At 52.6% G+C, this 23,162-nt stretch overlaps 1 protein-coding gene and 1 long non-coding RNA gene across 6 annotated transcripts in view; one reads left to right on the top strand and one right to left on the bottom strand.

The window, feature by feature from the left end:
* The window catches only part of MXRA7 (matrix remodeling associated 7), a 28,094-nt gene extending 6,133 nt beyond the window's left edge, over nt 1-21,961 (top strand). Inside the window, exons 2-5 of one of the 3 annotated variants that reach the window (XM_058561723.1) lie at nt 9,461-9,524; nt 13,509-13,605; nt 14,684-14,764; nt 18,543-19,877. In XM_058561723.1, coding sequence (XP_058417706.1) covers nt 9,461-9,524; nt 13,509-13,605; nt 14,684-14,717 — 195 coding nt within the window. In that variant the 3' untranslated portion in view covers nt 14,718-14,764; nt 18,543-19,877. Of the gene's footprint in view, nt 1-9,460; nt 9,525-13,508; nt 13,606-14,683; nt 14,765-18,542; nt 19,878-21,467 lie in introns of those variants that run through there. The other 2 variants (XM_058561721.1, XM_058561724.1) reach the window with 2 other exon arrangements.
* The window catches only part of LOC131417797 (uncharacterized), a 188,827-nt gene that overhangs the window by 72,288 nt on the left and 93,377 nt on the right, over nt 1-23,162 (bottom strand). The window lies entirely within an intron of this gene.

The raw sequence follows: 23,162 nt of genomic DNA, 5'->3' as shown, positions 1-23,162 counted from the left end.
ATTCTTCAGCCTGGCTTTCCTCAACACAATGATTTCGTTTCCTGTGTTGTCTTGGATCTGATTTTCTCAGTCCCATAGTATTCTTCCCCGTCCCTGACCTTCTGTATTTATCCCACAATGTAGAAACTAGAATTCGACCTAGTACTCACTGATAGGCTCCGGTAGAGCGCAGACTGCTGCCCCAGGGTGGTTTTTTAATGAAGCTTTGGTGTCCTCTAAATCCCCTGTGGGAACAATGCCAAAAATCGTTAATCTGATAGGATTGAATCTGGCGTCCTTGATCATCTGAGAGAGAGAGAGACAGTATGTTGAGGGCTTGTGAATGTGCCCTCCATGGGGTATGAGGCTGAGTCCAGCATGGTCTTTTTAGTCTGGGCGTTTGAACACGCAGCCCTGCAGGCTGGGTTCCTCGCTGCCCTAGGGCGCTGTGCAGCTTGTAAGGTGAACACCAGATCTTAGTCTCTGCACCTCTCTCCCCCGCCCGCCCCACTTCTTGGGTCAGCGGCTCACCCAGTGTTCTTCATTTGCTCTCTGTCCCTGCTCGAGAGGCTCATGCCCGTACTAGCCCGTGGAGGCCTTACTTCTGGACTGGGACCACCACTGCTACCTCCCAGAATGCACTGGCCACCATCGTCCTCCTGTTGATGATGCCCAAATTCATAAACCCAGCCCTCTCCCTCAGCTCCATCTTCTACGGCCGGCTGCCTCCTCCTGCCAACCTTCCCCTTGGTTGTCGAATAAACTCCTCAAACCCACGTGTCTGATTAGAGTTCTTGATTTCTGCCTCAAGGGGAACCATGGCATGCCCTCTGTCCCCCACCCCCCCGCCCACCCTGGTGTTCTCGGTCATCTCCTTCAGAGCTCCACCACCACCCCCTCAGCTGCTCAGGCCGAAAGCCCATGTCAACTTTGTTTTCTCCTTTTCCCTCTCCCACCTGCAGTCACTCCATCAGCAAGTCCTGTCCCCTCGGTCTCCAGAACACTTCCTGAATTCAGGTACTTCTCTCTGTCTTCTGGCTGCTACTCCAGTCCAGGGCTCACCTGGACTGTTCAATAACCTCCTAAGTGGTCTCCCTGCTTTCGTCCGCCCCCCACCCATGCTACGCCCAGCAGCCCAGCAACCAGCGTGCTCTTTATAACAGAGAAACCACATCTCATGTTCTCCTGCTTAAAGCCCTCCAGTGGCTTCCATTGCACGCAGAATAAATTCCAAACTGTTACCACAGCCCCTAAGGCCCAGCAGGACTCTGCTGGTTCTACCTCCTCTCCTAGCTGCCCCTGCCCCCTGCAGTGGGGAGGCCTTTGGAGAGGCCTTCAGCCATGGAGACCTTTCCAGTGCTCACACACGCCAGGCCTGCACCACGTCTGGACCCTGGTGTTTGCTGTCTGCTCTGCTTGGCAGACCCTTCCCGGCCGAGATGTTCACAGAATCGCTCCAAGTCTGTGTCTTTGACCACCTTAATGGATGTAAACCGCGCCCCCCAACACATTGTCCTGTCTGGCTTTCTTCATGGCACTCAGTATGGTGTGAGGTCATCTTTTATTTTCGTGTGCATTGTCTGCTGTAGTGGAATGTCAGCTCATGGGAACGGGGTCCTTGCCTGCCACGTTCATGGCCACATCCCCAGCTCCTACAGCAGACCCGGCACCCAGTGGCACCAATCAACTTGTTGAATGAATAAGCTGCAATAACAACAAAAAGAAAGGGAAGAAAACACTGTCGGTTCCTGCCGAAAGGAGGACTGCCCTGGGCAGCAGGCAGGAGGCTTACTTCTCTTCGTGCCCCAAGCCTCTAACCCAGTGCCTTGCATGTTGCCTGCATGCTCTAGAGCTGTGTATTGTACCCCAAAGGGGCGGGCTGCTCTGTAAGGTAGTGAGCGCCCCAAGGCTGGAAGCGTTCAAAAAGAGACTGGAACACTGGCAAATCGTCAGAGATTTTATGAACTAGACTTTTGTATTGGGTCGAAGCCACATTAGATCAGTGGTTTTCTAACATTTTTTAAAGCACCGGATACCTTTTTTCCTCTTCTATCTTAGGTGGAAGCCCAGTGCATAAAGCAAAAGCAGAGGTGCCCTGGGTGGGGGTCTTGGCCTCTCTATTGCTCCCCCTCCTCCTTGCAGCAGTTCCTAGTACCCCACAGAGCTCCAGGGCCCTGCCGACGGAGCTTAGGATAAAATCTGAGCTCCAGATGGTCCAAGCCAGGTCCTGTGACCTTGGAGGACCCCACCTGGACAGAGGAAGGAGGAGGGCCCAGAGGTGAACAGGGATGACAGGTCATGAGCCCAAGGCCGTGGTCTCAAGGATGACCCTGAGTTCCAGCTCACCCTCCCACCTCAGGGCACACCCAGTGGGTGAGAGAGGAGAGCAGGTCCCAGGAAGCCATCAGAGACTGACTGAAGCTGGAAGCAGAACTTCGAAAGCCAGGGATTGTTTGAATCGAACATGGCAACCTCATTATTGGAGCTTTGAGCAGGAAAAGGGTCAGACCGTCGGCACTTTAAGGTGTCCTCAGAGCATGAATTGGAGGAGAGTGGGCTCAAGGACATGGTGCTATATGAAGGCACTGAGTGATTTCAGCAGGAGCGGAGAGGGTGAATCCCAGAGACCTCTCACAGGCAGGGGGAGAGTTGAGAAGTCAGAATGGAAAGGAAGCATCAGGCTTGACTCAACATTCCCAGGCCATGAGGAAGTGTCAAAGATGCTGTGACCGCAGAGAAAAACTGGTGAGTTGAGAGGGGGCCAGTTTGGGACAAGAAGACGTTAAGTTCCTTGTCACAGGCGACATGCCTTATCTAGCTGCAAGTATGGATTTAGAGAGTTGGCCTAAGCGTCCTCTGCCTGGAGCTGTCATTGGAGGCGTTCGGGGGCTGAGTTGTTTTAGGGTGCGTGTGGAGAGACCCGGCCGTGACCTCTGCCGGCCTGCCCTCCACCCCGTAGCTCTAGGAGCTGGTGCCAGCTCTGCTTTCTCGGCTTGCCCTGAAGCTGACACTCCCCTCTGAATGCCAGAGATGAACAACCTGATTGCCTAATGGAATCCTTCTGGAAGGAGGGAGAGCGTCGTCAGGCCCGCTGCTGCCTGCAGTGGGAGCCCAACCAGGAGGCAGCCCTAGTGCCTTGCTGGTTCTTGGTGCCCCGCTCAGAAACCTCTTCTAGAGATGGTGCGGTTGGTTGGGCCCGACCCAGGCTGTGGGAAGTGCGTGGGGAATTGTGCAGGCCCTTTGAGAGCTTCCTGTTATCTGTGTGGTTGCCTGCTGCAGGGGCGAGGGAGGGACAGGCATTCCCAAGGGAGTTAGGCCTCCCTCTCTGCTTGCCTAGTGGAGTTTCAGTCCTCTGAAATCATTCCAGGTTAACCAAGGGGGTTGGTGCGCTCACAGCAGGAGGCAGCTCAGGTGGCTGGTCACAGGGTCCCAACAGGTCCTGTTTGCAGGACACAAGGGCAGAACCATCTCCTCAGGCAGGCAGACAGACAGAGACAGACAGATGTCTTTCTGTCTCTAACTCTCTCTGCGTCTGTCTTTATCTCTGTCTCCCTCTCTCTGTCTCTGCCTCTCCCTCTCCATCTCTCTCCCTCTCCCTCTCTCTGTCTCTCTCTTCCTCTATCTCTGTCTCTCTCTCCCCCTCTCTCTCTGCTGTACCACTGTGTATCAGGCGTGGATCAGCCAGGGCAGCCATAAATGGTAATGTGCTGCCTGCAGGGTATGCATCCAGCTCTAGTGGCTCCGAGGAGCCTTCCTCTGAGTCCCTCTGCACCCTACAGCCCCTGCCCATCCCCTGCCACCCCTCCCCTCTTGGCTTCTGGGGGACCCGGGTCTTGGGCTCCCGGCATTGGTGAGGCTGTCAGGAGGTACTTCCCCTGTGCTTTGTCTCCACCCACCCCCCTCCGTTGGAGAAAAAAGCTGAATTGAAAAAGTGTCCTGAAACATGTGAATTTAAAACTATTCTCTATCTAGTAACAGAATGCCGAGACTCTGGTCAGTGAGGTGACTGGGCTTGGGTCTCAGCCCAGGCCTGCTTTAGGGACCAGCCAGGATGACGCCAGCTGTCTGTCTCAGAGGCTGACACCAATTCAATTTTCGTTAAACTGATGTAGTTTCGTGGGAGCATGGTGTATTGGTTTGCTCGGGCTGCTGTAACAAAGTGCCACAGACTGGGCAGCTTGAACAACAGAAATTTATTTTCTCCAGAGCTGTGCGATCAAGGTGTGGGGAGGTGTGGTCTCTCCCGAGACCTCTCTCCTTGGCTTGCAGATGGCTGTCTTCTTGCTGTGTCCTCACGTGGTTTTTCCTCTGTGTGCATGCATCCCTGGTGTCGCTCTGTGTGTCCAGATTTCCAAGGACAACAGTCAGGCTGATTTAGGGGCCACACTAATGACCTCATTTTAGCTTAATTACTTCTTTAAAGACCCTCTCTCCGAATACAGTCACAGCCTGAGGCACTGGGGGTTAGGACCTCAACATTTGAATTTAGGGAGGGTCGCAATCCAGCCCAGATCACATGGGTACTATGCAACACTCTTAGGACCAAGGGCATAGACAAGAAGTCAACCGTGACGGCCTTCTGTGACGATTGCAGTCAGCGCTCTGAGAAGCTGCTGGGTTCATGCTGCCTCCAGGCGTGTTCCTGGCCGAGCTATGTGGCATGAGCTATGTGGCACGGCTGCCCAGGCCAGCCACGGGAGAGCAAGCCCACGAGGGAGAGTCAGTCCTCCAGACCCCCAGGGGATGGCCTTTGGCCAGCTGCAGCCAGTCCTTCGCTGACTCATTCAACAAACGCTGAGCTGAGGGCCACATTCCGGTAGCCTATCAGTTCAGGCCCTTGCTCTCACCTCAGCTTTGAACCTTCTTCCTGCCTCCTATCTTGCCCCTTGCCAGTGCATTCCCATGCACTGCTGCAAAATGCAGCTCTCATCCAGTTTCTCCCCATTTAAGAGCTTGCAGTGGCTCCTCATTGCCTCGTCCTGTATAAGATCTCTGTGGCCCAGGCCCATCATTCCTGGCCACTCTCCTCCCTGCAATCACACCAAACTCCAGTGAGTCACTGCAAAAGCTGTGATGTTCCATGCCTGGCAAACTCATCTCAGACCCAGCTCAGAATTCTTGTCCCTTCTAAGGCCTTCCCTGCACCCCTCAGGCTCCACTGAGCTCCCTTCCTCAGGGCCCCCCCACCGTGTTGCTTAGATGCACAATGTGTTCCTGAAAACAGACTTGCAGAACTGCCTGTGCCAAAGCAGAACTGAGGATGGAACGGTGCTGTCTGTAAGAAGGTACAAAGATACAATCCTTAGTGACAGCTCTTTTAGACAAAGGCATCGACCGTTCCAGCGTTTTGTACGTTTCGCTCTATTCCCTTCCTTCACTGTTATGCACACAGTTCACCATCTTGAAGCACAGAGCGTTGGACTGAGGCTAAAGAGCCACCACTTCCAGAAGGGTTTCTTCCATCTTTGTGTCAATGGCACTGTTTCTGAAACCTGCAGCACTTTCATTTTTCTGTTGTGTACACATTTTATGAAATAAGGGCAAAATGCAATAAACAGTGATGCTTTACTTTTTTTTTTAATAATGGAATTCTTCCCGCTAAATAACCCAGATAAACGTGAGGCCCTGGGGTGCCTCCCTGGAGCACAGTTTGAAAACCGCTCCATCGCTACCAGCCCCCGCCTGCTGTGCAGCTGAAGTTGACGTGGGCAACGCCCTCCCGGGAGGACTTGAGACATTCTGGGCTTGCAAAGTGGGGTGTGAATGGACGGTGACAGTGGTTAGGACTCTGGCTGTTGGTGACAGAAGCTCCGCTCAGGTGACCTTGCGCAGAACCAGGAGTCAGGTTGCTCTTGTACAGGGGTGGAGTGGCCTCGGGGGCAGCCAGAGCCAGGAGCCTCTCCACCCCAGCCACCCCAGGCAGCTCCAGGCTCCCAGGCTCACAGCTCTGGGTGTGGAGGGGGTGGGGTCTGACTGCCCACCTGCAGTTCCCACCAGGACCACAGGCTTTGAGGGACATCTGAAAGAAGGGGGTTTCTGCACAGACAGAAAACATCAAGTGGCCAATTCAGCAGTGTTTTCTAAACTTCATTAAGTCTCACCATGAAAAATGGATTTTACATTGCATCCCCGTATATAGAGTCACAGAACCACATCAGAAGTTTTATAAAACCATCTCTACCTCTATCACACACACAACACTATTTATCTTTAATTTAATTCTGGGATACAGGGGTGCCCCCAAAGTCTTAGTGCAATTTTAAATTTTAATAACTTAGGAAGTGTAAATGCTACAAACCTACGAAACACATCAGTTGAATATTTACTTATTTAAATGACCGTTACACTTAGTTTCCTGACATTTGAATGCTCTTTTTCATTTTAATTCTTTGTAATGCACCAGACTCTGGACAGATGGGCAGGTAGAGGAGTCCTCTCCCATGGGCACCTTGGAGACCTGGTCAACCCCCTTGAGGTCACGCCCAAACTGTCACATAAGCATCGAATCCTCGTAAGATCATAAGGCTGGGATCACAAAGGCAAGCCCCTCAGTCACTGACCATCAGCCCACGGATGTCTGAAAGTCAAGTAGAGCCGTGTATGGCACGAGAAGGTGGTGGTATATGAATTTGAATAAGAAACATCAATATATTTAAGGTGTAAATAACTAACCTTTCAAATGTCATTTTTGGGTATGTTTGTAGCATTTATGCTTCTAAAGTTATTAAAGTTTAGAACCTCGTTAAGACTTTGGCTGCACATTTTTTTAAATACTAGTAGCAACCTCTAGATTGCTTTCATGACCTACCAAATGGGTCACTACGAGTTTAAAAAGCACCACACTTCAAGCGTCAAGTGCAAACTCTGCATGTAGACCAGCCTTTCCCCAGGAGGGTGTTGGCAGGTCAACCGACGCCGGGTCCCTTTGGGATGACAGCGTCTGCCTCGCCTCTTGAATGTCTCACCCTGGGTGGCAATTATGTGTGTATATTTCTTTCCTACTGGACCATGAGTTCCTTAAGGATAGGAACTGTGCTTGTTTTTGTTGTTATTGTTTTTCTTTTCTTGTGTCCCTCACACATAACAGAGAATTGACCTCCCCTCTAGTCTCGATCTTGGGCTTATTTCTAGGGTCCAGCCCTGAATAGATTAATTGCTGTTAGTCTCTTTTTCTTTTTTCTCTTTCTTTTTTTATATTTTTTTTCTGAGGAAGATCAGCCCTGAGCTAACATCTGTGCTAATCCTCCTCTTTTTGCTGAGGAAGACCGGCTCTGAGCTAACATCTATTGCCAATCCTCCTCCTTTTTTTCCCCAAAGCCCCAGCAGATAGTTGTAGGTCATAGCTGCACATCCTTCTAGTTGCTGTATGTGGGACGCGGCCTCAGCATGGCCGGAGAAGCGGTGCGCCGGTGTGTGCCCGGGATCCGAACCCGGGCCGCCAGTAGCGGAGCGCGCGCACTTAACCGCTAAGCCACGGGGCCGGCCCATCTTTCTTTTTTTAAAAGAAAAGAGAAAAAAAATAGCCCCAATCTCACAGTTCAGAAACTATTGTGTAATATTTTTAAAATATATTGAGAGTGATTTATGCATATTATTAAAAAATCCAAATTATACTGAAATGTGTAAGATGAAGAGGAAAGGCTGCCCCGCCCTGCTCCTCTTCCTGAAGGTAGCCGCTGTAGCAGTGTCTTGGGTGTCCTTGCAGACAATCTTTTCTCTGCATTTGTGAGCATATATGTGCACTTCCATTTTGACATTTACACTAAGAAGATTACACTCCTCATACTGTGCTGCTTCCTGCTTTTTCCCCGTGGTAATTTATCTTGATGCACTTTTCACATCGGAACGTCCGGTTGCCTCCTTTTTAATGCACAGAGCTGCGTGGTACACGTGCCCTGTAATATATTTAACCCGTTAATATTTTGGTGAACATATTAACCAAATATATTTAACTATAATATATTTAATTCTACAGATAAACATTTAGTTGTTTCCAGCTTTGTCTTATTTTCTGCTATACACAATCAGAGTCATTGTATAAAAACCCAGAGAGATGGTTTTCCAGTCCAGGGCAGATCCCTAGAAGTGGGTTTGCTGAGTCAAAGGGGTGTCTCCTTTCCTGCCCCCGGAGAGGCCTGCCTGCTCCTGCAGGCACAAAGACGCTGTGCTGTGCAAATTCGGGCGGCATCTTGTCCCCCGAGTGCTCAGGGCAGCATCACTCACATTAAGTTGGTGCTGAGGCTAAGTGGGGAAGAGCCAGCTCCTGTCTCCCACCCAGCCCCTCCCGCTGCGTTTTGTGTGGTCCAGAGAGAGAGAGAAGGTCACAACAAGAAACTCAAGACCCTGCGGGGTTGGCCACTTATGACCAGCTGGTGGGCTTGTGCAAACCTTGCCTCTCAGCTTAGCTGGCTCTGTTGTTAGGGAGCCTGCCTGATGCTCCGGGCTCCTGCTGAGGCTCAAACTCTGTTTAGATGGGAACCGGAGTCCTAAAGGCCTGGGTTTGGATTTGCTCACTGTGCTGCCTTCTCCACTGTGGGGCAGCTCATTCACGTTTGTGCTCCCCTCTCTTAAACCTGCGGTTATTTCCATATTTGCCCACTGGGCTTCTAAGTCCAGTTCCTTGGGCCGCACTTCCCTTCACACGCCCTTCAGTCCCTTGTAGCTGGAGCCATGGGCTCATCCCTCTCATCCCCCAACATTCCTGAGGGTTGAAGTCACTCCTTCCTTCCACCAAGTCCATCCCAGGACGTTCCTTCCAGCCATCTGTTTATTGTGTCTGTGCGTGGGATTCGAGAAACAGGGCTGAAGGAGGTGGAGCTCCAACTTGGGGACAATGGACAGCGAAGTGGTTAGGGGTGGGAAGCACATGAGAGGAAGCAGAGATGGAGCCTGCGACCGCGAACGCAGCTTCTCAGTGATGCCCAGCCGGGCCGGGGCCCCAGAGAACCCGCCAGTTGCTCTTTTGTGCCCTTTGTTCCACTCCCTATAGCGAGGGGGTGGAGTCCCCCGTCCACTTATCAAAATGGCATCCAAAGGCTTTGACCAGCACCCACCTGGAAAGGGTAAAGGGACTGAGGGGCAAAGGTAAAAAACACAGCTCCTCGGCCCAGACTCTGCCCCCCCCCATCATCTTGGCCAATTGGCGATTGCTCTGACGTCACACGTTTCCACCCGCTGGTTGACCATGGCCCCCACGCGGGTCCTCCCAGCCATGCTCAAAGGACAGACTGGTGCTATGCGTGGTCAGGCTGGCCGTTGGCAGCCCTTCCTCTCTCCCCAACATTCTGCCCACCTCTGCCCCTCCCCCTGAGGCGGTCACTTGCTTCCCGTCCCCACGTTGCTGCAGCACAGCTGTCCTGCGAGTGGGCCCAGGGGTCAGGTGGCTGTTAGTGAGGGGTCAAACCCCTAAATGACAGTATCAAAGAGTAAACCATCACGAGCTCCGCGTGCCTAGGCGCTGACCCCTCTCCTTGTCTTGCAGGAAGAGGAGCAGGAGCAGGACGGTGAGGAGGGCCTACCTCAAGCAGGGCCTGAGGAAGAAGACGGTGAGTGGGACCCAGCCTCCAGCCGCACCTGGCCGCCCCTCACTCAGGCTGTGGAGGCGGGGCTGTGCACTGGTCCCCTGGGATACCGCAGACAAGGGGAGTGAGTGCAGGGTGAGAGGAGAGGGGAGAGGCCCTGACGACATCCAGGCCAGAGCCTGGCCCCGCTCTGACCTCTCAGCTTCCTGCATCCGTCTCCTATCCACCTCCTTTACTCTTTCGGTCTTCGCTTTTCCATCTATAAGATGCCAGTTGTCTCCAAATACAGGTGGCCTATCTCATGAATAAACCCAGTGCCCAGACCTTCTATTTCCTGCAGTGCCTCCTAACTCCCCTCTCGTCACCGCTTCACGCATTTCACGTTTCTCCAAATGCCTCTGACCTATTTTATGGAGAGTAAAGCGCTCATAAGGCCGCAGCCCATGCTTTCTGCAGGATAAAGTCCCCCGGAGGGGAAATGCCTGATTCCTGAGCAGCTCCAGCTAGCTAGCCAGACCCCCCTGACCATCAGATTCCAGGCAGCCAGGAGAAGAAAAAGGCAGTGACCAGGAGCATTGAGAAAAGTAACCAACTCGAGCTTGACCGGGTAGAAAGCGATGTGTTTGCCCTGGGCAGCCCAGGCACAGTGCCCCCGGACAGACAGAGATAGAACCAAACACGGTGTGGGGCTTCTGCTGGGTCTGTCATATTTTATTTCTTTAAAAAAAAAGCTGAAGCAAAAATAGCAAAATCTCAACGTTTGTTATATCTGTATGGCATGTACACAGATGACTTATTATTTGCTGTACTTTTGTGTATGTTTGAAATATTTCATAATTTTTTAAAAAGTGAGACTGTTGCTGTGACTTTAAGTCAACTGTTGGCAGGAGCAGTGGAAAGAGAGGGTTGCAGGAATGCAGTGCCCACAGACAGAGCTGGGCCTGGCAGGGGGAGCAGCTGGGGGCCCACAGCTTCCCCCTGAGGCCCAGCAGGTTTCCATCAATACAGCCTCAGAGGAAGGGGGAAGGGCAGGTGGCTCCAGGGGGGTGGCAGGTAGGGGAGTGGACATCAGCCCCTTGCCAGGGCTCTCCCTCCCAGCTGTTGGTTCTCCCAGATCATCTGCAGGAACCGTGGCCCTGGGGTCTGTCCCTGCTACGTTAGTGGGTCCTCTTAGTGACTTGGGGACACAGAAAGTAAAAGCCGAGGCTGTTGGAGGCCCCTGAGCCAGGACAAGGGGAGGCTCAGCAGACCACTCCTCTGAGCCTCACACGCAGCCCTGTGTGTTGTCAGTGAGTCCTCCCTCCTTATCTGACTGCTGCTTCTGGACACCCCCATCCCCCAGCCGCCTCCTGCCAGCCCTGACAAGGCGGACAGGAGGAGAGGTTTATGGCCCCAGCTGTCAGAAGAAAACAGGAGCAGGCCCCCAGCCCCTCTGCAGTGAGCAGCTCAGCCCCCGGCGCTAATTGATTTGAGCGGCTTAGATGCCTTCCCTAAGGACTTGGTGGATTCACATAAGACTGCAAGAGGAAGTCCCCTCTCCCTGGGGGCTGTCATATCAAACCTTCCTGGTCTAGCAAAATTGGAAGGGGCTGTGTGTCACTGGGTACACACATGTGATTAAGTGAAAGCCTTTTCAAGTCGTTTGTTCTCCCTGGCTGAGAAAACAAAACTAATCAGACCTGCCCCATAAATTGAAACCTTGAGTAGTACCCAGCTGGCAGCATTTTTTATGTTTTATTTTTCCAAAACATAGCAACACAATGACCTTGATGTCGAGGGTAATTGGTTTTCTTTGTCTATTGCCTCTTTTTGAGGTCCAGACTCCAGCATTGATTTCCAGCTAGTTCTGAGACTGTCGCTCCATGTGATTCAGCCCCAGGCAGCCTTTTGAGGGCTTTCCTGATAACCAAAGACCCAGGCCCCTTGAGCAGGGGCCCTGAATTACTCATCATTGTTCCCAGATCCCAGCAGTCCAAACCCTGATTCTGCGAGTCTGAAGGAATGGCGATTTCTGGCCCTTTGCTCATCAGCTGGAGCAGAGCTCAGCCTGGAGGGAAGAGTCGGCCAGTGGGAGCGAGGGTCTCCAGTGAGGAGGGAGTGGGGGAGGCACCCTGTCTCTGCACCAGGCCTCATCTCACTCACCAGGAGGAAGAATCGAGGCCTCCCTTGGCCCCTCGCCACCACCCATGTCCTCCTGTCCCCTCACTCTCTGCCAGCCAGTCTCACTGGCCTCCTTGCTTTGCTGGACATCTCCCCAGATGCTGCAGGGCTTGCTCCCTCTCAGCTAATTGTGACTCAGCGTCACCTTCTGTGAAGCCCTTCCTGACACCCCCCAGCTGTTACACTTCCCAGCGGCCCCTCCCCACTCCCCCCCTCCCCGCTGCTGTCCTTTTCTGCAGAGCTCATGACCGACTGCACGCTCTGCTTTCATTACTTGTCTTTGCTTGCTGGTTTTAGTCACTGCCCAGTCCCCAGGACCTAGCATAGTGCTCACGAAATATTGATTGAATGAAAGAAGAGCACATTAATCCTTGTACAAATGTGGCAACTGCTTCCTAAGGCGAGGTTTCAGCCCCAGGGCAGTTGGCTGGGGTGAGGGAGCTGCGGGAAGATGTCCACCCTGGAGCCGGCGGCTTTCTTCTCCTAAGTGAGGTTTTGGTGAGAGGCACACACCACCCCCACAACATCATGTTTGGGTTCTGAATTTGCATCCAGAACCTTCTTCCTTTGGCCCAGAGACTCGAATCTGAGAGGCTGAGGCCTTTTCCTCCCCTTGAGCCCACATCTGCCTATCTGATCAAGCATGACAGCGGCCAGCTAGAGGAGGTCAGGTGGCCTGGCGGCAGGATGTGGAGGTGTTTGAGATTCCTGACACTGGAGTGACAGAGAGGCAACGCTTCTAGAACAGAACTGAAAAAGAATACATCCATGTGGGAGGGTGATTTGCTAGTCTCTGCATCTCCCTTACTCAATTCTTTATACATTAATGGAAATTAGATAAGACAAGCCATTCAGCCTCTGTCCCTGGGGCTGGCTGAGGCCGTCTACCCTCACCTGCTAGGCTGAAGGACCACTTAAGGGCATTGCTCCCCAGCGGGACTCTCTGCATCTGGACACTCAGCCCAGGGCTATGTTCTGGAGCACTTTCCTCTTCTGCCCTTGAAGCCTGCGCCTTGTGTGTACTGCCTCCCTCTGGCCTGTGTGTCAGGCGCCTGCGTTGGCTCCATGTCACAGGTCCCTGCTTTCCTCTGTCCAAACACCCTGGTGTGCCCTCGTCAGGCCTTGAGAACTGCCCTTTATTTGTTCAAAGGCAGCTATGGCCTCTCCATGCCTAGCCTACATGGCACCCTGGACTGCAGGACGTGCATCCCCAAGCCCGGGAGACTGGAGGACCTTGGCAGGAGGGTCTGGGGTCCCTGTGCCGTCCTCCATCCTGGGACCCAAGGAGAGGCAGGGAACCCAGCGCCTGGGCACAGCCTGCTTCCCAGAGATAAGCTCGCTCCATCTGACTGTGTAATTAGCACAGCAGTAATGGGGGGGCTTCAAGATGAGAGGAGAAAAGCCTCGCAGACAGCGGCTTGGCAAGAGCCTTTGCTGGAGAGGGGTGGGCAGAGAGCTCGGTGGACAGCTCAGCCTGGTCTCAGGAGGGAACCCTCGTTTGGTGGATGGAGCCATATTGTACGAGGAGGCAGGGGCGCTAGTTTCTCTCGGGCTGTCTCATTTTATCTATGTATCCCCATTTCAAGTTCCTAAGTTGCTGCAGGATTTCATGGAAAGGCTGTGGGAGGAGGACCTGTCAGCTGCAGGCAGAGATGAGAAGGAAATGTCGTGAGAGCCCGGTCCCCTCCGAGGCTGGGGCAGTACCCGGGCTGGCGCTGGGTGTGTGTGGGCCCTCTGCCCCTCTTTGAAAGGGGGCCCCTCCCTGGCTGAGATGGTTCCTATGAAACTAACAAAGGGGATTTGTGAGGGGCCCAGCACCAAACGTCTTACCGAGTCTCCTCTCTGCAGGAGGTGAGGCCTTCTCCTTTAAATACAGCCCCGGGAAGCTGCGGGGAAACCAGTACAAGAAGATGATGACCAAAGAGGAGCTGGAGGAGGAACAGAGGTAGGCGCCTCCACTTCTCGCAGCTGCTTGGCTTTCTGCTGTGAGGCTCCAGTGAGCCCCGACCGTCTTACCCTTCATTCAGGAGCCAGGAGAGCGGCCGGGCCTCCCGCAGGCTACGCCCCCGACCACTCTTCCAGTTTCCTTTTAGGGTTCTTTCCTGCCCTGGCGGTATTCAGCCAGGCTCGATTTCCCCCTGGAGACAGTCCCCTTGGGAGGAGCTGGGGATGGGGGAGGGCAGCTGGCCAGGCGCATCCCTTGCATCCACCTCCCTCCTCCCACCGAAGAGGAAAAAACGAGATGCTAGGGAAGAGCTGGAGCAGATGCGGCTGTTCACTAGCACGCAGAGCTCATGACAAAACCAATCTGTCACTTCAGGACAGAGCACAATTCTTCATGCTCACCCACTCGGCAGCCCCCGCCCAGCGCCTGCCGTCACTTTTATCAGGGCTGCTCCACGGAGCTCTGAGGCAATTGCAGCCGCGCAGCTGCTCGTTGTTAGAATTGGGCTGTTCCCACCACCGCCGGACACCCACTGCACACCCATGGGCCTCCCTGCGCACTTCCTCTCCACGCCATCCCGCCAGGGAGGCTAGGGAGCACACTGGAGTCAGCAGGACAGCTAGGGACAGGCCCCAGGAGAGGAGCGGCTGTCTCCTGCTCTCACAGCCGGCCTGTAGCTTGGAGTCCTTTGGTTCAAGCGAAAGTCTAAATGGGAGCCGTGCCCGTTTCCGGTTTCTGAGCCCCGGCAACCCAGGGCAGCTTGTGGCGATCACCCCGCATTTGTTAGCATAAGCTGATAAACTGGTGTTCTAGGGTCAGAGAGGAATGGAGGGCTTATTCTGGAATGCAGAACTCAACCACCCTTTCATTACCGCATAGCCACCAGTATCCCTCAAAAGTCAGAAGCCACTTGGCCCACGAGAATCCCTGTTACCCCTCCTGGAGATGTCACCAGTTCTTCCAACCCTGGCCCAGAAGGCTCTTCACGTGGGGGCAGAGGGGTGGCAGGTTCCCACTCCTCTGTGCTGACTACGCTGCCTCTCTGGGTGTGACCCGATTTGCTGCCTTTATATTTCAGGATTGAGCTGACCTCTGACCTCACTTCCCTGTAGCAAGTTCCTTAGGTCCTGAGCCACAAATATTCTTGCAAATCCTTTTGGTAAGGAGATTGACTTCTTAGACTAGTGGTGCTTCCCTCATCCTCTCTGTTAATGTGCCCCCAACATGACTGACGTGGCGTAAACCTCCCCTCCTCCACCGCCTTCGTAACCAATTAACACATCTCTGTGCACCCAAGCCGACTCATTCTCCTCCAGCGCAGAGATCCCTGGGTGAACAGGCCCCTTTCCCAGGGCCCCGAGGTCCTGGAGGCCGAGTGAGTTAACACAAGTCCCTGGTGGGCCTAATGGACCAGTTGGTGGGGGGCTAGCGCCCCCTTGTGAGGCTGGGGGAGAACTGTCATCCCCAGGACCGCAGGGGCTGAGGGAAGGCACATGGTGTCACCCCTGCAGCTTGAGTCTTGTCCTACAAAGGTGACGCAGCTTATAGAATAGTCTAGGCAGAAACCCTGTGCCCCCAAGTTGTGGGACAAGCATGTTTTTATGATCAGAGCACGGGGTTTTTGTAAGTCCAGTGAGATAGGAACACAGCTACGCTCCTTCGTTTCCCTCTGGTCTGCGGCTGCTTTCACACTGCAGTGGCCAGCTGAGCAGGTGCAAGAGAGACTCGTGGACCACAAAGTATCTGGCCTTTTACAGAAAAAATGTGCAGCCCCTGGTTTGAGGTTAGAGAGGGCTTGACATGCCTGTGGTCCCGCAAAGGTCCCTGTGCACAGAGGCTGTGGCCAGGACCCTGGCCTTAGTCTGTGTGCTCAGGTAGATGTGCACAGTGGATGTGAGGGACCATCAGAAGAGGAAAGACCAGTTAGTGGACTGGATGCCAGGCCTTGGGCCGGGGCTCAGAGTGCCACTGTCACTGAGTTCGGAGCTGGGACCTTGGGAATGTGGGGGGAAAGTCCCTTCTCCGTTATGTTCAGACAGCAGACTCTGCATTGCCCAAGAGGGTCTTTCCCCACTGGATCTTCAGGGGTGTCTAGATCACTGATTCACACTTCGCTCTTCCGTGGGGTTGAGACTGTGCCCGAGCGCTGCTCCTGGGGTGAAGGAGGAGCTCTCACCTCCTTGTCTGCAGGCTCTGGTTATCACCGGTGTGCCCTGAGTTGAGGAGGGACTGGTGGACTTCATGGCCCTTAAACCTGGTCCTCACAGGGTGGGGCTGGAGTTCACGTTCATTTTCATTCTGCCCCTGCCCAGCACGCTCCCCATGGCGTCTGACGTGTCTGCCTGTGACCTCTGCTTGCTCCCTCCTGCCCCTGCATGTGGTCAGCCCACGGGGCACTGCATGGGGCCCCTTGATGCCCACCCCTCTTGCGGCTGCTTCTGTTCCTCGCATGGTGATGCTTGGAGTTGCAGAGGCTGGCAAGTTTGGCTTTGTCTTTTCATCTACAGCACGATAGTTCCCATGGGGACCAGCAGAGCTGATGGTGTAAGACAGTTCTGGTCCCAGCTGAGTCCAGGAAACTGCCCTGGAATCATCAGTATGAAAAATAACATGTACATTACTGTCAAACCACTGAAAGCACAGGCCAGTGAAAATTGTGCTCTCTTCTTGGCCTGTCAAATTCTTCCCAACCAACTCTGCCTGTTTCTAATTCCTTTCCTGGCACTCAGGGTCCTAGTCCAGTTTCCAGCTAGTTAACAAATAAAAGCTACAAGTCCCTGGCTTTGAATTTATTAACTCAGCCAGTGCAGCAGTATCGAGAGCCTAAATATTTAGTGGTCACATGATCCAGCATTCCCCAGAAGCCTCCAAGGCATGGCACATAGGAAGCAGGACCAAAAGCAAGAGACCCCAAATTCGTCCCTCCGTGTGTTTAATCGGGCATTCCCATCCTTGGAGCTGCTCCCAGACAAGATCCCTTCTGCCCAAGGGGCAGAGAGTGGTAAGGTTTGTAAATCCAGAGGCAGCTGCTGCTTAAGAAAGACCCTGCTTTGTCACCGTCTGCCCGCCTCCTCCTGGGTCTCCCCTGGAGCTGGGCTCACGGGCGTCCTCGGCATTGCCTCTGCCTGGCTGGGGGCGTCCCTGGGTTCCCACCGCAGCTTCTCTAGGAGGTGCCACATCCTCAGAGTGTGGCTGGGACAGTGGGCTTGCAGGCTGGTGTCTGCTCCCCCCCGGCAGGATGCTGCCCCCTCACCCCCAGAGCAGGTGAAACTGGTGAGCGTGGCTGGCTTCCACCTCGGCAGGAAAAAGAAAAAGCGCCACTGTCTACTCCTCTGCCTGTCCACCCTCCATTCTTCCCACCTTCCTCTCCGGAGGAAAAGTGGAACCCAGCTTGTAGGTCAGGCTGACTCTGAAAGATGAGGACCCAGGACCCCAGCACCCACTCCATTCTGAAGGTCTGCGGGACTGTCCTGACCTTTCTGAACGTGGACACGACTCTAGTGGAAGGTGTTTTGTATGGCATAATGGGCAAGGGTGAGAGGAGCTGGAGGAACCCTGGCTGTGGGGTGTTCTCCTGGTTTCTGCCGCCTGATGTGTCCATGAACGATCCACCAGAATTTCCAGAAATTCATGCTGACTCTGACCTCCAGAAGAGGGCGCCAGAGGGACAAAATCAAATCCCCTGGTTCCCTTGGCGTGGCTGCGTGCTTCTGTGTGTCATTTAGAAAAGGTGGGCACAATGTTGGCCTCATCTGAAGGAGCACGCATCCTAGGGTGCCAGAGGGGAGAAAACCCAGCCATCGGAAATGGGAAATAATCTAGGGTGACAGGGCCATCCCAGAGCAGCCACACAGCCAAAGACCAGAAGTATCCAGTATCTGACTTGCCTAACTACCTACATGTAGTCCCTGGCCTGCCTAACTACCTACATGTAGGACCTGACCTGCCTAACTACCTAAATGTAGGACCTGACCTGCCTAACTACCTACATGTAGGACCTGACCTGCCTAACTACCTACATGTAGGACCTGACCTGCCTAACTACCTAAATGTAGTCCCTGGCCTGCCTAACTACCTAAATGTAGGACCTGACCTGCCTAACTACCTACATGTAGGACCTGACCTGCCTAACTACCTACATGTAGGACCTGGCCTGCCTAACTATCTAAGTGTAGGACCTGACCTGCCTAACTACCTACATGTAGTCCCTGGCCTGCCTAACTACCTACATGTAGGACCTGACCTGCCTAACTACCTAAATGTAGGACCTGACCTGCCTAACTACCTACATGTAGGACCTGACCTGCCTAACTACCTAAATGTAGTCCCTGGCCTGCCTAACTACCTAAATGTAGGACCTGACCTGCCTAACTACCTAAAGGTAGGACCTGACCTGCCTAACTACCTAAGTGTAGGACCTGACCTGCCTAACTACCTACATGTAGTCCCTGGCCTGCCTAACTACCTACATGTAGGACCTGACCTGCCTAACTACCTAAATGTAGGACCTGACCTGCCTAACTACCTACATGTAGGACCTGACCTGCCTAACTACCTAAATGTAGTCCCTGGCCTGCCTAACTACCTAAATGTAGGACCTGACCTGCCTAACTACCTAAAGGTAGGACCTGACCTGCCTAACTACCTAAGTGTAGGACCTGACCTGCTCACCTAAATGCCTTGCAGCCGGGCACAGGGGCGGCGGGCTGTGGAGGTACCGTGTGGGATCACGGCCGGCTTGGGGGAATGGACTATCCTGCTGCTGCTGATGAGAGGCACACTGCCCCTCATGTGTCTGAGAAAGCGGCGTCCAGCCTGGCTTCTGCAATTCCAAACATTCTCCTTCCCAATCCTCGTATCCCCCTTTCCTCGCTCATGGTACTTGTAAGTTGGAATGAGTGAAGTAAATTATCTTTTCTCCCTATTTCTCTTTACAGATCTGAAGAATAATGAAGTTATCCTTAGCCTCCTCCCAAGGCTTTTCCTTTGGGCATCTTAAAAGCTTGAGAGATAAAATGGAAACCCCCAGAGAGGAGCCGTGCAGGCTCTGGGGCACATCTTGCCTACATAAGTCTGCCGGGACATAGACCCTCAATCAGGACTTTGCCCTTGCCTGGGAGGCCCCCGGGAGTGGCCCTGGCCCCTCCAGTGTAGGGTGTTCCTCCCCGTTGTGTGGATTGCTTTGTTAAGCTGAAGGGTTTTAAGAGTTTGATTTCATGTCCTGGACTTCGATTTTTCTTATCACTCAACCTTGCTCCCCACACACCCTTCACATGTGAGGCATCACCAACGTCAGCCACTTCATCATTTTAAGATCAGTGTAGTTTCATTCCAGCCCTCCTGCTTTTCCTTTCACTGAAACCAAACCAGGAGAGACTGTGAGGTGTGATGGGCAGGTGAGGCAGAGCTGCATGCGCTCACTGGCTGGGTCAGGGATGGCCCACACCCTCCTTTCCCTCGATGCTCACTCCCCTCTCTCTCTGGCTGGCTCGGGTGTTGGGGGAGAGACGCCATGTTGATGACTGGGCAGCAAAGGACCAGTGCCAGCTATCGATTACCATCGTCCTTGTCTTTCACTTAGAGGAGGCTTGAATCCAGCCCTCTTGTTGCTAAGAGGCCTTTCCACCAACCTTCTTACCAGCTCAGCCGAATCTCACCTTGCTTTGGCAGAAGCAATAATAGTGTTTGCTTAAAATAGATTTCTTGACTACGCCTTTTCCTAGAAGGATTCGTAGATGAGTTAGAACCTCACCAGATAATCAGATCAGTCTGGATTCCTGTCTTGGAATTTTATATTTGACAGTATTTATACTATATGAAACTAATCTGCAGTTTTTAGATATTGTTGGTTAAAACATTTCTTTAGGCAGTAAGTTTATAGAAAAATTTTTTCCATTTAATGGAAGGCTGGGAAATGTTCAAGGTCAACCCCTAGGGCAGTTCATTCCCAGTGACCTTCTCCCCTGGGCCTAATACCTTAGGTTCAGGGACTTAGGGCAGAGCTGGCAGTGAAGAGACAGTCATCCCGAGCCACGTGACGAATAGATGCATTCTGTGAGCACAGGTGTCCCCGCACCGCGATAGTAACTCCCTCGTCCAGGCTGGGAGCTGATTGATACAATAGTAGGTGATTCCTCCAGGCTGGTTATCTAAGTTCGTCTGGAAACTTTCTGAACATGGCTTGTAGGCTCCAAGCCTCACGTGCTCCTGGTGGCTGGGATCTGTGTATCAGCCTTTGTTCAGTCCAATAAAATTTGAGTAGATGATCTTGATTACTGTGTGTTTTTTCAGTTTTGCTTTGTTTTTTAAAAATAATCTCCTTTGAACCCATTAAAATGTGAGCTCTCTCTCTTTTTGATGCCTGTTACTCTCCAGCAGAGGATGAAGTCATACGGCCATCCTGTTCAAAATGTGCAAGGGCCACAGCCCTCAAAAACACAGGAGAGAATCTGTGTTCCCTCGGGGGTGCCCACACATACATCTGCACGGTGGTTCCACCCAAGGAGCTCAACACACACCCTTTCAGTTCACAGTAATTTCTTTGGGCAGTAGGGTGCAGAGTAGTTAGTGTGGGTTCCTTCTCCTCCAGACAGGAAAACAGACTGCAGAAATAACTCTCCCAGGGTGATGGAGAGAGGCTGGGATTTTGGATTTGGATATTTCAGCTTCTAGTCAGCTGCTCTAGTCAGAAAACCAACTGCTGGGTGAGAGATATGGGGTTAGTGCAGGAGGAATATGTTAGGACGAGTATAAGACCAGACGTGGAGACCCCCCCAGCAGTGTCGGGGTGCTGGCCCGGCAGGCAGTGCTATGACCTGCAGGGCCATGGTGGCCAGAGGCTGTGCTGAAGCCCACCTGCTATGCTGGACCTGCAGTGACCATAGCAGAGCCGGCCGCAGGGAGGGGCTGAGAGGTCCAACCCTGCCCTTTCGTTTACATCCTCTGAAGGTGGCCCGGGCCAAGCAGGTGGTGTGGTGTGGAGGGAGGAACCGCAGGAACCTAAAACCAGAATAGTGAGATGCTGCCAGCAGGGGTGCCCCGTCATGTCACAGCACAGCATGCTAGAGCCGAATAAACAAGACCAGACTGTGCCCCGGTTTCCGCAACAGAGCTTCACCCCTCCCTTGCATGTTTGCGCTCATGGGAGTTGTCCTGTGCTGGTCAGATGGCATGGCTGAGCCTCATAAAGATAACAAACATCACTCCCAGCTACCCAGCTTGTGTGCAGTAAACATAAAGCTGATCTCCAGGCAGCCCTGTTCCCTCGTAAGAGGGGTAGGGCCCTCGCTGGCCATAAGGTGTCTTTGTGCAAATTAGAAAAAGGTGCCCCTTCCTCTGGGCAGCAAAACCCCATGCCCAGCCTTGCCCCTTGGCCACGCACGCTGTGTACACATCTGTATGCTCCCCTGTTTCCCAGCCAACAATGTTTTTCCTTCCTCCACTTTTGCTCATCCCTGTAACCCAAGGCTGTTTCTAACATATTCCTTCATAGGCTCTCCAGCCACTGAATGGAACACATCTTCCTCATTACCTCACTGTGAGACGTGTGCTCAACCTTAAAAGGGGGCCCATGGGGAAACTGAAGCACCGAGAGCCGGAGTGATCACTAGGGGGTCCCAAATCTCCAGGGTAAACCCAAGACTTAGAACCTCTGTCTTTAGAACCCTCAAGTTGAGTTTGTTAGACCAAACCAGCTCCTGTGTTTTGTGTGGGTTTCATTTTAGTTTAACTGTCTTCTCATTCTGGAAAGCAAATGCAGTAACACAGGAGAGAGGAGTGTCCCAGCTCCGATGGACGCGTGCAGTCTCTCTCTACTTTGGGTTGGGAGCACCTTCTTCCTCTTTATCCTTTCTTCTCGACAGAGTTCAGAAGGAACAGCTGGCAGCCATCTTCAAGCTCATGAAGGACAACAAGGAGACGTTTGGCGAGATGTCTGATGGCGACGTGCAGGAGCAGCTCAGGCTCTACGACATGTAGGCTGCCGCCGCCGCCCAGCAAGACGTCCCAACTGCTGCACCGTGACTGCCCTGACCCGAGCCCCGAGCCCTTGTTACTTTCCGACTTTTGCAGGCTTCATTTTATCTTCTAGACACAGATGTAGGTGTAGAGTAGATACGGATTTGCTCGGTTCTTGCAATTTATATATCATTTTACAGGACTCAGAATTGTTGTCTTCAGAGGAAAATCCTTTGGCTTCTGCCTGCTGGTGAGGTTCCAGCTGTCACATAGGTAACCCTCCGAGGCTGTCTTCTGATCCAGATTAAATCTCCCGTGCAGAGCCAGGACAGGCAGCAGCCCAAGAGGGCTACTTGAAGGCTCAGCCCCCCGGCACATGTATGGAAAGGATTCAGGGGTGCTGCAGGGACGATGCGTATCAGATCCTGCTGCCTGAGTGTCCAGTCTAATAATGCTACCCTCTCACTCTGCCTTAGGAGGATTTCTGGAAGCTTCTGTAACTGTATGGAAGCAAGCAGTAGGGGAGCATTCTTTTAGCAAAAGTATAACTTAACACTCGCCTTCCATTCTGGAACAAAACAGTGGTATCAGAGTTAAGACCCTCTAAGAGTTTCTCTCATTTAAGTGTGAGACTGACTTGACGTATAATTAAGTAAGACTTATACGAGCGCTTGTAACACATCTAGCACTATGCTAGACACTGTTGATAAACAAAAAATATCCGACATGATCCCTACCTTTAGCGAGGTTAAAATCCTTTAGAGAAGACAGGGACGTGTGCAGGAAAGAGAACATCACCAGACAGCATTCAATAAAACACCAAAAGGAGCTCACAGGACAGTGTCTGGGACACCTTAGGAGATCAATAAATTTCTGTGAGTCAGTGAATGCGTGATGATGGAAATAAGAGTGGCTCCTCCGTGCTGCATGGGTCCTGTTTCTGATCAGCCCTTTGGCAGAAAGGTTCATAGAAAACTGCGTTAGGGAGGGTATGCTAAAGAAAGGACCTATAAGTTCTTATAAATACTTCTTATTTGCTGAAATAAAACTAAATCAACACACTAAATTAAGAGAAGCAGTGGCATTTTACGCACCTCAAGTTGATAACTATCATGGGGAGTACAGTTAACCTTCTGTCCTCGTCTCTTGCATGCTGGAATTTTCGGGCCCCGCCCCTGTCTGTCCTGTGATTCCTTTTGCTTCTTTGCTGACAGTCCGCACAGCAGGAGGGTCTGCTCTCCGAGTCTGTTGTTACATCCAAATGTCAGTGCTTTTTTCCTCTTTTTAAAATTATTTTTATCTTTTTTGTCATGGCTCTTTAACAATTTTATGATTTAAGAATTGTCTGTTCCCTTTCTCAGGTCCCAGGGACCCCCTTGCGTTGTTTTCTCTCTCTGTCCCTAAGTGCACATCAGCGGGCAGGGCCGTCTCCCCAGTTGCACTGCAGAGCTTGCCCTGCCCTGCCCACACTTTCCTCTTCTCCTTCCTCGAGTCCTTCTCTGATTATACCAAACAGGAGTGACTCCTGGGGGCTCAGGTCAAAATTCTCATGGCTGTGGAAGAGGCCAGCTGAAGGAACTTTTGTCTACTTGGATCAGCTA

The sequence above is a fragment of the Diceros bicornis genome, chromosome 18 (assembly GCF_020826845.1).
Source record: "Diceros bicornis minor isolate mBicDic1 chromosome 18, mDicBic1.mat.cur, whole genome shotgun sequence".
Classification (NCBI taxonomy): domain Eukaryota; kingdom Metazoa; phylum Chordata; class Mammalia; order Perissodactyla; family Rhinocerotidae; genus Diceros; species Diceros bicornis.
This window is presented reverse-complemented; position numbering and strand designations above follow the sequence as displayed.